This window comes from Hyaena hyaena, unplaced genomic scaffold, assembly GCF_003009895.1.
Source record: "Hyaena hyaena isolate Hyena2069 unplaced genomic scaffold, ASM300989v1 scaffold_166, whole genome shotgun sequence".
Classification (NCBI taxonomy): Eukaryota; Metazoa; Chordata; class Mammalia; order Carnivora; family Hyaenidae; genus Hyaena; species Hyaena hyaena.
This window is the reverse complement of record NW_024080799.1, coordinates 752,327-771,283: the sequence shown is the minus strand read 5'-3', so window position 1 is coordinate 771,283 and position 18,957 is coordinate 752,327. Positions and strand designations below refer to the sequence as shown.

At 34.5% G+C, this 18,957-nt stretch overlaps 1 protein-coding gene across 3 annotated transcripts in view; it reads right to left on the bottom strand.

Moving 5' to 3' along the window:
* PIBF1 (progesterone immunomodulatory binding factor 1) overlaps positions 1 to 18,957 on the bottom strand; it is a 202,270-nt gene that overhangs the window by 135,606 nt on the left and 47,707 nt on the right. For all 3 annotated transcript variants that reach the window (XM_039240089.1, XM_039240091.1, XM_039240090.1), the window contains exons 8-10: positions 18,261 to 18,442; positions 17,009 to 17,134; positions 5,303 to 5,401 (exon numbers count right to left, since the gene is read on the bottom strand). In XM_039240089.1, coding sequence (XP_039096020.1) covers positions 5,303 to 5,401; positions 17,009 to 17,134; positions 18,261 to 18,442 — 407 coding nt within the window. The remainder of the gene's footprint in view (positions 1 to 5,302; positions 5,402 to 17,008; positions 17,135 to 18,260; positions 18,443 to 18,957) is intronic.

Here is an 18,957-nt window from a genome sequence, read left to right as displayed (position 1 = left end):
ACAGAGTGAGTATAGAGGGAATATACGTCAATATAATAAAGGTCACATATGACAAGTCCACAGCTAATATACTCAAGGGTAAAAAGCTAAAAGCATTTTCTTTAAAATCAGGAACAAGATAAGGATGCTCATTCTCACCACTTTTATTCAACATAGTATTAGAAGTCCTAGCCACAGCAATTCACATCCAAACCGGAAAGGAAGACGTAAAACTGTCACTATTTGCAGATGACATGGTATTATATATAAAAAACCCCAAAGACTCCACTGAACTATTAGAATAAATGAATTCACTAAGCTGCAGGATATAACATTAATACATAGAAATTTGTTGCATTTCTGTACACTAATAACAAACTATCTGAAACAGAAATTAAGAAAAACTATTCTATTTACAATTGTATCAAAAAGAATAAACTATCTAGGAATTAATATAACCAAGGAGTTAAAGACCTGTAATCTAAAACTGTGATACACTGATGAAGAAAATTGTGGGGCACCTGGGTGCTCAGTCAGTTAAGCATCTGACTTCAACTCAGGTCATGATCTCACAGCTCCTGATTTTGAGCCCTGCGTCAGGCTATAGGCTAACAGCTCAGAGCCTGCTTCAGATTCTGTGTCTTGCTCTCTCTCTGTCTCTCTCCTGCTCATGCTCTGTCTTCTCTGTCTCTCAAAAATGAATACAAATTTTAAAAAATTAAAGAAAGAAACTGAAAACAAATAGATGGAAAGATATATAATGTTCTTGAATTGGAAGAATTAATATTGGTAAAATGTCTGTACTACCCAAAGCAATCTACAGATTCAATGCAATCCCTATCAAAATATCAAGGGCATTTTTTACAGAAGTAGAACAAAGAATACTAAAATCTGTGTGGAACCACAAAGGACCCTGAATACACAAAGCAACCTTGAGAAATAAAATCAAAGCTGGAGGTATCACAACCATATTTCATACTATACTATAAACCTATAGCAATCAAACAGTATTGTACTGGCACAAAAACAGGCACACAGATCAATGGAACAGACTAGACAGACCAGAAATAAATCCATGCTTACATGGTCAATTAATCAATGACAGAGAAGGCAAGGATCTACAATGGGAAAAAAAAGAGTCTCTTAGTAAATGGTATTGGGAAAACTTAAAAGCCAGATGCAAAAGAATGAAACTGGATTACTTTCTTACACCATACACAAAGATAAACTCAAAATAGATTAAAGATCTAAATGTAAGACCTGAAACCTTAACTCCTAGAAGGAAACATAGGCAATGAATTCTTTGACATTGATCTTAGCAATTTTATTTTGGATCTGTCGCCTCAGACACAGGCAACAAAAAGCAAAATTAAAAAAAAAAATGAAACTATATTAAATTTAAAAAGTTTTTACACAGCAAAGAAAATGATCAACAAGACAAAAAGGCAACATGCTAAATGCAGACATCTGCAAATGATATATATAATAAGGGTTAATATCCATATATAAAAAGAACTCATACAACTCAATATTAATAAAACAATCTGATTTAAAAAATGGGCAGAGGACCTGAATAGACATTTTCCCAAAGACATACAGATGGCCAACAGGCACATGAAGAGATGTTCAACCTCACTAATCAGGGAAATGCAAGTCAAAACCACAAAGAGGTTTCACCTAATAGCTGTCAGAATGGCTATTAATGAAAAAACAAGAAGTAACAAATGTTAGTCAGGATGTGGAGAAAAGGAAACTCTTGTGCACTGTCTGTAGGAATGTAAACTGATACAGCAACTATGGAAAATAGTATGGAGGTTCCTTTAAAAATTAAAAATAGAACTAACATTCCATATGACCCAGTAATTCAATTCTAGTTATTTGTCCACAGAAAACAAAAGCACTAATTTGAAGTTACAGGCTCCTATGTTCATTACAGCATCTTTTACAATAGCCAAAATATGAAAGCAACCCAAGTGTCCATAGACAGACATATGGATAAAGAAGATGTGATGTGTATGTGTGTGTGCGTACACGTATGTAGGTATGTGTACACACATACAACAGTCATAAGAATGAAATCTTGAGATTTACGACAACATGGATAGACCTAAAGTGTATTATAGTAAGTGAAATAAATCAGACAGAAAAAGACAAATACCTTATGATTTCACTTACATGTGTAATCTAAGAAGCAAAACAGATAAACAAATAAAAAACAGAAATAGACTCAAATGCAGAGAATAAACTGATGGTTCCAAGAACAGAGGGAGGGTAGAGGGATGGAAGAAACAGGCGAGGGGGACTGAGAGGTACAATCTTCCAGCTCTAAAACAAATAATACACAGGGATGTGATGTACAGCACCAGGAATGCAGTCAACAACATTTTAAAACCTTTATATGGTGACAGATGGTAACTAGACTTATTTTAGTGATTATTTTGTAATGTATATAAATACCGAATCACTGTGTTTTATGCCTGAAACTAATACAATATTGTATGTCAATTAAACCTCAATGAAAAAAATGAGCTGTTCTAGTTTACTCAAAATTCTAGTGGAAAACGATTTTGAAAGATCAACTTTTAAATAGGAAAAATTCAGTTAGTAAACAGAACTAATTAAACAAATTATTTTATAATAATAGTAAACATTTCTATATTACTGCTTATATGCAAGACACGGTTCTACATGCCCTACAAACATTTAAACGATTGCAATCTCAATAATTCAAAAGATATCTTCAAGTACTAAAGCATCATATGGATTTAGGATAAATATCAGCTGCTAGTATATGAACAAATAAGGATTTTAGAGTGCCAGAGTTTAGGACATATCAGAGCTTAATATGAATATAAAATAGCCAATTGAAAATAAAATTTTTAATGTTTATTTATCTCTGAGGGAGAGTCAGTTTGAGCAGGGGAGGGGCAGAGAGAGAGGGAGACACAGAATCTGAAGCAGGCTCCAGGCTCTAAGCTGCCAGCAGAGTCTGATGCAGGGCTCGAACTCACAACCTGCAAGATCATGATCTGAGCTGAAGTTGGATGCCCAACAAACTGAGCCATCCAGGTGCCCCTAAAATAGCCAATTTTAAGATCAGATTTATTATTCTCTTTTCTCCAAATTCATAAAAACACACCAAAGCTAATAAGTTATGAAATACTGCCCAAATATAAGTTCTGGTTTACTAGGTAAAATCTTCTGCTTTCTTGAGGCATCTAAGTAGCTCAGTCAGTTAGGTGTCTGACTCCTGATTTTGGCTTAGGTCGTGTTCTCGTGGTCATGGGATTGAGTCCTGTACCAGGCTCTGTGCTGAATGTGGAGCCTGCTTGGGATTCTCTCTCTCCCCCTCTGTCTGCCCTCCCCCACTTGTGAACTGGTACACTCTTTCTCAAAATAAATAAATAAACATTAAAAAAAAAGTTACGCTTTTAAAGTTTGTTAGTTTGTCCATAAATATTATTCTAGAGCCATTCCTAAAGACATCACATTCAAAACATCAACAAAAAGCCAAATAAATCTTCTGTGTACTCCATATAGTTTTATAAATGGAAAGGTTATACATAGTAAAAGATTTTAAGATTATAACAGCACTCCAATAAAAACAGCTGATTTAGAAATTTATTTTATATTAAAATGCTCAGATTTAGGGGCGCCTGGGTGGCTTAGTCGGTTAAGCGTCCGACTTTCACTTAGGTCATGATCTCGCGGTTCGTGGGTTCGAGCCCCGTGTCGGGCTCTGTGCTGACTGCCAGCTCAGAGCCTGGAGCCTGTTTCAGAGTCTGTCACTCCCTCTCTCTCTGACCCTCCCTTGTTCATGCTGTCTCTTTCCTAGAAATAAATAAATAAAACATTTAAAAAAAATGCTCAGATTTAGATATACTTTCACATAACAGAAAAGATTTCTCTAATATTATATCTATTTTTTCTAATATTACATTAACTAATGCATCAAGTTTATAAAGTTGATTTGAATTCAGAAGTTTAATAATTTGAGCCATTCTAAAAGATTCTGGTCATAGGTTAATTATATGAAGACTTGCTTTCAATTTTTAGTTTCATGTAATTGCTTAATTCAAAAACAAATCTGCAAGTCTTCATTTAACACAATTAAAAGCTCCATTGAGTTATTTTCTAAGTTTAATAGTATACGAAAGGTATATGTACTTGATGTACTATTCTACTTACTTTTCTGTCTGAAATTATTTTCAAAATATAAAGTTCTTAAAAAAGGTAACCATTTTGTTTACTCTATATGTAGTCAAACCACTGAAAATCTAGGATGTTCAATGAGACAATGGTATTTACCTTAATAATACTCATCAGTGATTTTCCTATTAACTAGGCTATTAAAAGTAAATATACTTTTCTACTGATAAATTAAAGACAAATCATTTTCTCTCTTCCCCTTCCTCCAACACACCTAAACCAGAACATATAGATTTTTAACATATGGATTTTATGAACTTGGGAGTATAACTTTGGAGTTACGTTCAATAGTTTCTTTTGTTTTTAACATTTATCAATTTTTTTGAGAAACAGAGTGCAAGTAGGGGAGGGGCAGAGAGAGAGGGAGACACAGAATCCGAAGCAGGCTCCAGGCTCTGAGCTGCCAGCACAGAACCCGATGCAAGGTGCGAACCCATGAACCGCGAGATCATGGCCTAAACTGAAGTTGGACACTTCACCAGCTGAGCCACTCAGGTGCCCCTCAGTAAGTTCTTTGAAAGTAAAATATCTTTCTACTTTATGACTACCAATTCCACTTCAAGAGAAAATTTATCCAAGACAAATAAAAACGTATGCCCAAAAGACTTTATAAAAAAAGTTCGTAGCAGCTTCATTCATGATAGCTCCAAAAGGGAAACAACCTCAATGCCCATTGACAGGTGAATGAATAAACAAACTGTGGTACATTCCTACCCAGCAACAGTAAGGAATGAACTACTGATACAACAACAAAATAGATGAAAATATAATGCTGCGTTAAAGAAGCTAGACACAAAAAAGTACATACTGTAGAATTCCATTTATTTTCAATCCAGGAAGAGCAAAGCTAAACTATGGTGACAGAAATGGGAAAATGTTTGCCTCTTGAGGAGCAGTGGTTGAGACGGACAAAAGGGGTATAAGGAAACTCTGGAGAGTGATTAAACTGCTGTATTATCTTGTTTTAGTATCTGTAATAATTGTATGTTATAAAAATAATGCATGAACTATAGTTCACTTAAAATAAGTATACTTCTTTTAAAAATATTTTCTAATATCAAAAGTAACAGGAACAAAAATCATTCTAACATTTCCAGATCAGCACGATGCTTACCTGTCTAAGAGCTGATCATGTTTTTCTAAAGCATTCTTTTCAGCCATCACTGCTCGGTCCTTTTCAGCCACAGCATTATCCCTTGCTTCTCGGAGATTTCTAAAATTTAAGCATACACTCAATTATTCCAAACATGTAAGTATCCATCTTCAAAGGATTCATAAATGTACTTGCTTAAAGTGGACTATCTGACAATCTTAAGGACCCGCTTCAGGTTGGTGACCCAAGGTGTATATTAAATGAATTTACCTGGCTTGGTGTTTCTGTAACAGCACATAGTAGTGCAGGTGCAAACATGGTCTACCTCTAAATGTCCCAGGATCTTTCTTTGTAACTTATCTCCATGCGGGCTGAAGGAAGGCTAAACAGTTTGTATATATGAGTTGTTTGATCCTTACCATAATCTAACGAGGTAAGTATAATTACTCACACAGTATCCACAAGAAAATTGAGGTCTTAAGAAGTTAATAAATATTATATAAAATATTTTAAATGAAAAATATAACATAGAGATCACAACTGTCAAAATGGGAACAAAGTCTGGGATATGAGCAAGATGAAGTGATGGCCTTTGGGATCTCACAGAGGAATGGAAGAGAAGAGAACTCAGAGGGCTGATAGGTTAGGACAAAGCAGAAGGGACAAAAGACATGTAGTCCTAATAAGATGACAAACATAAATTTAAGTAGTTTACAGATAGGATAAAAGACTAGAGATTGCTATCAAAAAATGGTGATTTAGAGGTAGAATAGTACTTTCAGGAATATAATTTTAGTTGATACCAAGGTGCAGGGTGTGACCGCTGAGGTAGCTAAGTGAAGCTAAATCAATATTCATGTAGGGCTCAAGAAAGTATGAAGCCAGAGTGTTACATAAGTCACCCACTAATAGTACTGATGATAGCAGGAACTGAAATTGAGACAATGATGTATCTAATAACAGTTAAGGGTAATGTCTAAAAGGCTGAAGGTAAGAAGAGTGAATAATTAGGTGATGACACAGCAAGATATGAGACTTTAAAGATCAAACCTTGTTTTTTTCTTAATCAAAGTGGAAGTCTGGATCAAGAAAAATACCAACAGGAAGCTTTTTTTTAGAGATCCACTTAGTTTTTTTAAATCCACTTCTCTAACATAGTTATAAATAGAATAGAATGTAAATGATTTTGCTCACATAATTCCTACAAATCCCTTATGCTGTATTTTCTATAGTGAAGTAAACTTTAAGTTCAAGAGCTTAAAGGACCTAGTTCAAAGTCACAGCCTATGTTAAAGCTGTAGTTTGTGCCCAACTATGTCTTTCTGCAAACCAAGTGTTTTTTTTTAATATAATTTATTGTCAAGTTGACTAAAGCAAGTATTTTTTACACCATATTACCATATGTCCCCTAAGACCTGGTTTGGGTATTAGAGTGTTGAGTTTATTTTTCATGGGGAATATCAGTAGAAAGTCATGGAAATCCACATTATTTGAATAAATCTATGTAATAACTATTGGACAGAAATACTTGCTCTGACAGTATGAAATGTCATCTTTTATATTGTGATACAAAAAAGTTAAAATTTAAAACATATCAACCAATAGAGATTCATCAATCCAAATGGTTTATGAGCCAGAAATAAGTAGCTTACAAAAACTGTAGTACAGATAACTTATTAAGAAGAAAAAAGCATTTATATATTATTATCTAAGTGGAAGTGTATTTTAAAATAGATATCACAAAATGTCATGTCATTATGTTTGATATCATCCTGATTGCAATGACCTTCAAAAATATTCTATCATCAAACAGAAACATGAAATTTAATTTTATAGATAGAATTAAATTCTTTAAGTATATTAAACAATTATATATTTTTCATTCCTAGATGATCTACATATTTCCGTCAGTAAATCATCACAAATTGGTTGCAATTTCCATTTCTCAAAGATAGCTTCATTGTTCTATAAGTTATTTCAATAGCAAAATTCCACGCAGATTGCCATTATGGTATCATTAATCATGAACACTTAGTAGGTACAGAGGCTTCAGTCCCTAACTATATTTTCTTTCCTGCAATAATGGGCATTAGAAATAAAAGCAAGTCACAGAAAATGAAATAAAACCCACAACACTAACAATAGGGCTTGTGAGCAGAGGTATGATTAGAAGATGCTAGTGCATTCACCATGCTACCATCTATATCATCCACCTAACTATAATTAGTGCTGTATAAAGGCATAAACAAAATTCCAAGGCCACAAAGAAGGGTTTGATTACTTTTTAACTGGAGGAAGAGAGGTGAGTGTATGAAGGGAAGATATGTAAGTTGGACCTTGAAGGACAAATAAGGCAATTCAAAAAAAGAAAACTTGGGCCACCTGGGTGCCTCTGTTGAGCGTCTGACTTTGGCTCAGGTCATAGTATCACAGTTTGTGAGTTCGAGCCCCACATGGGGCTTTCTGCTATCAGCACAGAGCCCACTTCCAATCCTCTGTCTCCCTCTCTCTCTCTCTGCCCCTCCCCTGCTTGCTCTCTCTCAAAAATAATAAACATTAGAAAAAAGAAACCCAAAAAAGAAAACTAAAATGAATCTGAAAAAGTGCTAGAGGCTGAGGTTTCTACCAACAGGTCCTCTCCTAGATTTCTGCTGGTAAGATTTCTGTGTGAACCTAATCTATCAGTTACCTTACCATCCCTTCCCCTTCTCCACCCACACAACCTGCATACAAGAAGGCACACAGTTCCTTTTAACATAAAGATAAAGATACAGTACTTCCTTTAATATTATCAATTGACCTTTAAGGTTTCTGAGATAAATTGAATGTACTCCACCGACAATCACAGTAATAACAAACATATAGACTGCTTACAATGTGCTAGGAACTATTTTAGGCATTTTACATACTATAACTCTTCACAACAACTCCACAAATGCAGGCTGTCTCATTATCTCCATTTTACAAAGGAGAAGACTGAGACACAGAGAAGTCGTTATCTAAGGTCACACAGCAAGGAAGCGATGGAGCCCAAATGTAAACCCGAGCTCTTCGGTTCTAGAGTGTGTGCTCCTCATCACATCACACTGCCTTTCCTAAGATTCCCTTTGTGTCACAAAAGTTGTCTCCTTGGGAAATTCTGTCATTTAAAATTTATATGGTCATCTTGTAGCACACATGTCAAATTAAAAATAAGCCTTGTAAGGATTGTGACTATATTATATAAAGAGTTGTTTTTACAGTCCATGCTCCTTCAGTCTTACGGTGGTTTGGTAAAACACTAGATAGATTGATTGTATTTTGGCCACAGATAAAACCATAACTGCCATGTAGCTAATAAACATCCATTTAAAAATATTAGATGCATTTGAAACAAAACAACATACAGTTCTGGAAGAGCAAGAATTCTAATGTTCTTCAAAAGACAAACTGGAAAAACTGTTAGAGACTATCTGTAGCATGTATAAGCTAATGAAGTTAAAATTTTAAAAGTCCAAATGAATATATAATCAAATGTAATTAATTATAATAAAGAACGATGTTGGGAGTTGCCAACTGGCCAGAATTAGAATGTTTTAAATACAAAATAAAAATATTTCATCCTTTAAAATGCTTTTAGAAAGCTAACATTTGATTTCAAACTGTTTTTCATGATTTTCTCATGCTGTATCCTACTAAGTCCATCTCTCATACGCACATACTTAGCTCTCCCATCCATCCTTTCTTTTTTACATGTGGGAGGTGGAAAGGAAACATGGTAGAAAAGAGAAAAAAGAAATCTGATCAATCTTATGTAAAGTGCAAAAGTAAAGTGAGTGCCCTAGTACATATTGTAACTAGTGTCCAAACAATGTATTTTTCAACTTGAGGCATTTTTAAGAGCGAAAGATAATAATTATGCCAAAAATATAAGCATAAACCAGGAATTACAGGGACAAACAACTGGGAGATATCATTATTTAAATTATAACCTTCAAATAGAAATTTGAAGAGTTAAGTTCTTCATTATTTCTCTAAATAAAATATTGTAATATTTTAATATTACAATAAAACAGATGTATTTCATATGCAAATTAGTGTTTCATGACTTCAGGTATGTAAAGTTTATCCAGAAGTATCTCACACCCAAAACCTGAAATCTCAGTACAAAATGTAACAACAGATTTCTGTACATGGAACATACTTTCCTATACTAGAAGATACATTTCATGGTACTAATATGACAAATCTAAATTTATACTTGAAAAGTTTGGCAAGAACAAGTTTTACAAGAATGGGAAAAACCTTAGGAAGTTTTGAAATCCTAGTAGGACAAATCAGAGTTTGGGAATGCCAAGGGCATGCTTAGCCTGAATAAACTCCACTAATGTCTCAGAACTTGAAATTTACCAAGAATAAATAGTGAAAAAAGCATGGGTGTCAGAAGAGCTCCCCAGGCACAACTAAGCAACCCATTCTCCTGCTTCCACATACAAATATTTTTGGTTAATAACAGTGAATACATTTTTTTTCCAGTTGGAACAAAAAGGGGACTGAAACGGGCTGTTTATAGGGAAAATGTCTGAATTAATCACTTCTACCTCTTCCTGGACAACACTAAAACCGATCATTTCCATATGTGAAGCCATTGTTTTTAAAATGGCATAATTGAGAAGGGTGGCAAGTGGATTACCTGCTGTTTATAATCAAATGACCAATAATTGTTCCTTTAATTAACATAGTTGTTGAAAAGTAATGAATAGGAAGGACATAAAAAAAGCAGAGTGGAAATTTTATGTATCACAATTTCTTGGGTGAAGCTATGCGTTTCCAGAGGAGAAATTTTTTGAGATTCCTTTTGACTGAACATACTGTATTTTCCTATCCTTTTATTTCAGTTGGTGCTCAAGCACTTTTTTTTTTTAATTTTATAGATTTTTCTCTGTTGCATCACAGATGTCACTCCCTGCAGACCCTAAGTGCAAGAAGGGCATTAAACTGTTGAAGCCCCTCCAGCATTATCCCTGTTTCTGCAGGATACCCTTATATATATTGTCATTCTCTTTTTATACAAGAAAACATCTTGAGACGTTTAACCCTAATTATTATTCTCTAAATGAATATCTTCGTAAGTAAAAAAAAAATTTTTTTTAACATTTGTTCATTTTTGAGAGAGAGCATGAGCAGGGGAGGGGCAGAGGGAGAGGGAGACACAGAATACAAAGCAGGCTCTGGGCTCTGAGCTGTCAGCAAAGAGCCTGACACAGACTTGAACTCATGAGTCCCGAGATCATGACCTGAGCTGAAGCTGGATGTTTAACCAGTTGAGCCACCCAGGTGCCCCTATCAGCTACTTTTTAAACCTTAACACATAAATGGATTTTAAATAAATTTTTGCATTTTGATGCTTAAATTTTTTATATCTTCTTTTAACCCATAGTTTGGGTTAGATATTTATCTTCTCTAGGATGATAATTAGGGTTAAACGTCTCAAGATGTTTTCTTGTTATCTTAAGTTTTTCCATCTAAAAACTATACAGATACCTGGTCAGACATGAACGAAAGAAGTCTGTTTAAGTACCAATTGAGGACATGCACTTGTAAAATGATGAATGGAGCCCCCACACACTAGTTCCAAGTCATCTATTCTAATGCATTATGTATACCCAACTAATCTTTGTAAATAAACTAGATTGAAGATGTTTAATATTACTCCAAGATTTGACACAAACTTATGTCATTAAGTTTCTTCTTAAGTACTTCTGGAAGATGATAAATTCTGATCAAGATGGTTTTTATTGATATGGTGGGAAAACAAAATCATAAAACAATACTGTCATGTTTAAAAGCATAATAAAATACTTCTAACAAACTCGTTCTCCTTTTTACGGATCACTATGAGAACAGTTCTTTTTGGGTTTACAATAATGAGACTATCTTAGGTCAAGGTAGTTTTACTTTTGTAAAAACTTAATCAGCTGAATTTATTTCTTCTTTGTTACCTCATAGTATTAATTAGGAACAAGTAAGTTAGCATTTTATATAGAAATTTAGACTGAAACAATGGCATGCATGTCTGAATCATGTCATTTAAGGAAAATGGTTCAATGCTATGGAGATCAATACTTAAGATTTTTTAAATTTACTTTTTTAATATTTATTTCTGAGAGAGAGAGTGAGGAGGGTGGGGGAGAGAGACAGACAGAGAAAGAGAGAGAGAGGAGAGAGAGAGAGAGAGAGAGAGAGTGGGGAGGGGCAGAGAGAGGGAAACACAGATTCCAAAGCAGGCTCCAAGCTCTGAGCTGTCAGTACAAAGCCCAAGATGGCGCTTGAACTCACGAACTAGGAGATCATGAACTGCGCTGAAGTCGGCGGCTTAACCGAATGAGCCACCCAGGTGCCCCATTACTTAAGATTCATTACATATTTAATAGTAGTGCCTTTTAATGATAATGATTTCATAATGTTATCAATTGACTTTTATATGATCTTCATTTTAATACTGTCAACAAATTGATAAGAAAAATTTTAAATACTGAATACAGATAAAAAGTATCAAAATAAGTACTACCTATACATAGCTTTATAATTAAATGTACTCATTTAATGTACTTTTCACATACATTATCTCATTTAGACCATACAGATCACTCTGTGAAATAGTATTATTAGCTCATTTTATAAAAGAGGAAATTAAACTGCAGGGATATTAAGCTGATTTAGTGCCAGAGTCAGAATTTAAGTTTAGTCTTTTGATCCAAATCTCTTTCATAATATACTCCCTGTTCATGGAATAATGCTTTGCTTCCAAATGTATAAAATGGTCTGTACATTTCAGTCACAAAATACCTACTAAGCAAGAAGTTATTTGTATAACAAATCTCATCACCAGAGTGTTTCACTATTTCCCATACATAACTACAAACTAGATTTTAAAGCAACTCCAAAGTACAGAAGACAAGAAGGCTAACTCACAGACTGAGCAAAAGCATACATACATACATGTTATAATCCCAACTACACTACTCATGATGTATCCAAATACCCCAGTTTTCTTTGCTTATCTACGCCTTTTCTGAAGTCTTTGTTTCTTCTACTCCCTTTCCCTTTGCTTTGCAAACTACTGGTATGACTGCAGAGACAGATGCCAGGATCAGATGGCATATGTCCATCTTTTTCTTACACATCCTCTCTAAAAGGAGAAAATAAAAGGCACTCTCTAAATATCTGCCAATGTATAGAAAACAAACCAAGGCCATAACATATTTCTTTAATCTTATTTAATTTTCTTCTAAAAATGTTTATCGGGGGAGAGGTAAAGAAATTAAGTACAAATATGCAAGTATAAGTACTTCATCTGTTTTAATTCCTATTATGAGGTTTCAAAAGAAACAATTTATCATTTATTTTTACTTTGTAAAAGACTACTGAGACATAAGCTCTAAGTACAGTTAAATCCTGCCTGTGAGTCAAAAAGATTCAGCCACATGAAATACAAGGTTGGATTACTGTGAGGTTAACAAAATGACAAAGATGAGCCTATACACCTAGCTGGCTCGGGGTCCAGTGCAATTCAAATCCATTTGGAGCTGGGCTGCAGTTTGGCCCCACCTGGTGGCAACTGCCCACTCTAGTTTCAGTATCCCTGGGGACATTCTGGGGCAGGAGCTGGTTGCGGCTTCCAGGGCAGCAGCCCTGACCCAGGAATGTCCTGGTTAGGGCCTACCCATTTTGATGTGGCTATGGAGTCAGAACAATATTGGGGAAAAGGAAACCTGCTTTCTGTTTTCTCGCTTCTAGAAATAGTTCTGTCAGCTATTTCCCGACCTACCTTTATCAAGCATCCTAGAGAACAAGGGCTAACTTGTCTAAATCTATGTTGCCAAGCATTTTAAAGGATTTTTAAAAAAAACAAAAACTGAAAAATCAGGAAATTATCAAAGTGATTATGATTCTAAAGTTTATGTGCTATGTGGACTGCTTGGAAATAATTATGCATGTTATCAAAGAAACAATTCCCTAAATTTTAAGGTTACTAAGCTAGTCAATAAAAGCCTATAATATCTCTAACAGAATAGAGTCACAGGACTAAAACTGCTTATTTTAAAAACAGAAATAATATCACCTATGCCATAGGTCTATCTCATGCCCAGACCTTTCTCTTGAGATTCAAAATCTTATACGTCAATTTTTCTGTCTGCTTGTATTACACAAAAACTTCAAATAAAACTAAATTGATCATGTTTTCCTATTAAAGCCTTATTTTTTCCCCTAATGCTTTAAAAACTGCATCACCATCCACATTAGCTATGCAATCCAGAAACCTCACGACTACTGAACATCTTCTCCCTCCCGAATCCAATCTAGTCACTGAATCCTGTTGGTTCCACCTCCCAGAAATATTTCCAGTCTGGCCCATTATTCTCCATCTTGACTGCTATTAATTCCATTCTATCATTTCTCATTCTGAAAACAGACCAACCTCAAAAAGTGGCCTTTATGTCTATGGCCATATACTTTACTTCTCTACTCTCTCCACATTGCAGAACAATCTCTTTTTTATATAAAGTCAGATTATATAATACATATTCTTAAAATCTTTCCTTTGTCCCCCGTTGGTCTTACTTAGACAATGATCCAAATACATGATCTGGACCTCTGTTTCTGTCTTCTGTTTTATCTCTTAGAACTCTCTGTCTTAGTCTATACTCAAGTCATGTGGAATTATTTTCAGTTTGTTCACAAAGCTTCATATTGTCTAATCTCCAGGTTTTATATATGCTGCACATTCATTTCCCCAATTCCTTTCCCTTTCCTAACGCAGATCTTATTCTTAGTCATCATGCAGGTATCAGCATGGATATTTCTTCTGCCATAAAGTCTTCCCCAATTCTATACAATCTCATCCTGTGTTTCCTGTCATTTTCTCCATTATCATCATACTTATAATTATTGTTTCTCTATTGTCTTTATGTCTATTAGACAACCAACTTCGTGAAGGCAGAGGCCCCTGTTGTACCTACAGTATATGGTGGATATCAATAAATGCTGGCTAAACAAGTGAATATAGTGCTTGGAGAGCGCAAATGTAAACTTTTCTAACATCAAACCTGGTGTACAGTAGGCTTATATCTCTTCTGTATTTTGAACCCTAAGAGCAAGTGACCACAAGGTACAGGAACCTTTTTACCTAATACAGGGCTGGGACTAACCAAAATTTTGAAAAAGATGGAAGAATTTTTTTGGCATTCTTTAATCTCTCTGTATGCATCTCTCTCTAATCTCCTAATGTCCCTGCTCTCTTAAGCATGAATTCATAAGAATGGCATGACCATGAACAGCTAAATGCAATTAGCATATGAATCTTAAAATAAGGTTACATGAAGAATCACATAGAGCCACAAAAGAATATATACAGCATGTTCCCTTTATGTGACACTAATATAATATGAAAACTAAACTTTCTCAGAAATACATATTTACTTGTAATTTAGATAATAAAAGTACAAGGAAAAAGCAAAAGTTATTAGCATAAAAATCCATATCTTTATGGAAGGAAGGAGTTAAGCAGAAAGGGCCTCAAAGACATTTTTGTCGTGCTGACACTGTTTGACTTCTTGATTTGGATGGCAAACAGGCATTTAATCTGTAATTACACACTAAGTGGACATTTATGTATTTATTTATTTATTTATTTTTAATGTTTTTTATTTCTTTCTAGGAGAGAGAGAGAGACAGCGTGAGCAGGGGAGGGTCAGAGAGAGAGGAAGTCACAGACTGAAACAGGCTCCAGGCTCTGAGCTGGCAGTCAGCACAGAGCCTGATGCGGGGCTCGAACCCACGAACCGCGAGATCATGACCTAAGTGAAAGTTGGATGCTTAACCTACTAAGCCACCCAGGCGCTCCCTAAGTGTACATTTAAAAAATATACTTTCTGTCATCTTTAACTGACTGAATAAAGATTCAAATAAATGGAAAGATAGTCTATGCTCATGGATTAGAAGGATTGGGAAAGTGTCCATACTACCCCAAAACAATCTACAGATTCAATGCAATCTCTATAAAAATTCTAATGGCATTTTTCACTAAACTACAACAAAAATCCTAAAATTTATATGGAAGCACAAAAGTCCTCGAATAGCCACAGCTCTTGAGAAAGAAGAACAAGGCTGAAGGCATCATCTTCCCTGATTTCAAATTATATATTATAAAACAACATAATCAAAATAGTATGGTACTGACATAAAAACAGACACATGGATACAGAATGGAAAGCCCAGAAATAAAGGAGTCTTTTCAGTAAATGGTGTTGGGAAAAGTGGATAGCCACTTTTGCTTTTCTTGTCAGATTCAAAAAATCATTGTCAAGATTGGTGTTGAGGAGCTGACTGCCTATGTTTTCCTCTAGGAGTGGAGTTTTATGGTTTCCGGTCTTACATTCAAGTCTTTAATCCATTTTGAATGAATTTTTATGTATGGTGTAAGATAGTGGTCCAGTTTCATTTTTTTGCATGAGGTTGTCCAGTTATTTAACTGCTCGCCAGGACTTCAACATTACCATAAAAATCTCCCTCAATATGTTTTATTAAAATAACAATTTAACAGCGATTTAAAAGTTATCTTTGCTGGTTTTCCATCCAAAAGGTAATTCTGCACATGTAGTTCCTACAGATTTTCCCTAGTAGAGGCTGACTACATTAATAGAGCAGGTAAATTTCCAGCTTTTTTTTGCCTGGAATTGAGGGGTGGAACCCTCAAATTTCTTGCTACTATACTTCCAGTAGAATAATATGTTACAGTGATAATTATAGAATTAAGTCTGATTTAAAGTCTTGCTTGCTGTCAAACTTCAAAATATAATATACTCAAATCAGTGCTGATAAACTAGTAGGAGACAAGTCAACTTCAAAATAATTCTCCCACTAAAATATAAACCTTCAAAAGCCATATGAAGAATAATGATGGCACATAAAAAAATAATTGCTATTAAAATTAGTTGCATTTATTTCACCCTAATACTGCCAATCACTGACTAAGGGAACCGAATATATACTAAACTAAAAATGATAAAAAAAAATTTTTTAATGTTTTATTTATTTTCTGAGAGAGACAGACAGCATGAACAGGGGAGGGTCAGAGAGAGAGAGATACAGAATCTGAAACAGGCTCCAGGCTCTGAGCTAGCTGTCAGCACAGAACCCGAGGTGGGGCTTGAACCCACAAACCGTGAAATCATGACCTGAGCCAAAGTCAGACACTTATCTGATTGAGCCACCCAGGAGCCTCTAAAATTAATAAAAAAATTTATTCATCTTTAAAATTATTTAATATGGTATCTGTCAGGGCCAGCAAATAAATGAGGCATATGTAATATTTTATATTATTATTCGAGTTTCTAAAAATTTCCTGGAGAAATCATTGGCATGTTATGGGAAGAACTACTGGTATATCTTATTTACTTTTCATCTCTGTCCTCAGTCTGAACCCATAAATGCAAAAAGACAAGTTACCAGGATAATGAAGAGATATTAGGGATACCTGAGTAAAGACGCTTAACTTAAGGTCTGATAAACCCTGTTCTGTGCTAGTTACCAAAGCCCTTAGAACTTTAATGTTCCATTACATTTAGATATGACAAATTTTCTTTAATGAATTAAAAAAGAGATGATGTCATAGAAACAGTTTAATAAGTTTCAAAAGAAAAAAATGTTCTACTTTTTCCTACAAATTTCCTACTTTTTTTATACCTGTTTTCTCGTTCATACATTTCCCGAGAGGCACTTCGAAGTTGATCAATTTCTTGATTAGTTTTTAATCTGATTTGTTCCAGTTCATCATGTAGTTTATTTTCATATTCGGTTTTATAATGGTCTCTGCAAGGAGTCAAAAGTAATATCCATGAATTTTGTTTCTGTAAAAGAAACATACTTTTGTGCTTCATGTAAGATTTATTATCTTATGTCAATTATGTTCTACATACAATGTTATTTGAAAAACATAGTTGTAAAATATATTGCCCCAAAGGTTTAATTACTATATAAAATGTATTCATCTTCAAAACTATTCTACTAATAGTTTTTAATGCATATGGCCAGAGACCTGAAAACTGATGTATATGGAATATCCTTCATTTAAAAATAATCTGGTGTTGTACATGTTGAGAGACAAAATTAAAACCAAAATGTCTAATCAACTCTTTATAAAATCTTTCCTTCTAAAACACAACAGCCATAACCACTGTGATTTCTTAGCAAAGTCAAAGCATTACTTAGGCCATTAGCAGGAGCACAAACTCATGAAAAATACCACAGACTGGGGAAAAAGTTATGAATGTGTGAAGTTTTAAAGGATAAAATTTTAAATTTTTTTTAGTTTCGGATGTGTTGATAAAAATAAAGATCTCAAAGATTATAAGGACTATAGTAACTGTATATAGATATATATATACACACACACTAATATATATATTATATATATAGTTTATATATATAAACTATAACTCTAATAGCTTATACATCTAGTTGAAGAGAGAAGACAGGATTAAAGGGCAGGACTCTGATTCCAGAGCGTGCATGTAACGCCATCCCCTAATTCTTCTCTCAGGTTTCACACAGTCAGGAAAAGGTCGGCTTAAGTTCTGCACAATTACACTGATTTCAAAAGATACTTACATCTTTTCTTTCAAAACATATTTACATAGAGATCTTAGTTGCCGACAATTAAAAAGTTTATGTCATAAGAAAAAAAAGAATTATAGCATATATATAGCAACCTAAAATAGGCTTTTTATTATTAGAAAAAAATAAAACTCACACTGTCTTAATATAAAAATCAACTAGAATAAGAATATATTAGAAGAAAACAAAATGAACAGTTATTTTAATATAGTCCAATATAACTTTTTAAAAAAATCACTGTTCTTTCCCAAAGGTAAGAATTCCCTCAGAGAAGCTGGTATTAATTTATATCTATTTATGTAAAAAATAATGTAAACCTTGCCTGGATGTTACATATTTTTCATACATCTCTTCTCTAGTCTTTTTGGTTTCTTCAAGTTGAACCTGAAGTCTTTCAAGGCGGTCCTCTTCGTGGGCACAGCGAACACTAAGCTCCATGTTTTGGCGATTGAGGTAGTCTTTATCCTTTTGCAGTAAAGTAACAGTCTGTTGTAAGGTGGTTACCTACACATGTGCAGAGACAGTGTTCAGAGCAACTCTGTCTTATTTTTCAAGGCTTACTGTATTATTTCTTTTTTTTTCAAATTAAAACAGATTTTATTTTATTATTTTTTTTACAAATAGTCAAGTTGGTTTCCATATAACACCCAGTGCTCATCCCCACAAGTACCCTCCTCCATGCCCATCTCCCTCCTCCCCCCCACATCCATCAGTCCTCAGTTTGTTTCTCAGCATTCAAGAGTCTCTCATGGTTTGCCTCTCTCCCTTTCCCCCACCATTTCCCTCCTTCTTCTCCCCCATGGTCCTCAGTTAAGTTCCTCCTAATCCTCCTATGCGTGCAAACATATATTTGTCCTTCTCTGCCTGACTTATTTCGCTCAGCATAACACCCTCAAGATCTATCCATGTTGCTACACATGGCCAGATTTCATTCTTTCTCATTGCCATGAAGTATTCCATGGTATAGATAAACCACATCTTCTTGATCCATTCATCTGTTGATGGACACTTAGGCTCTT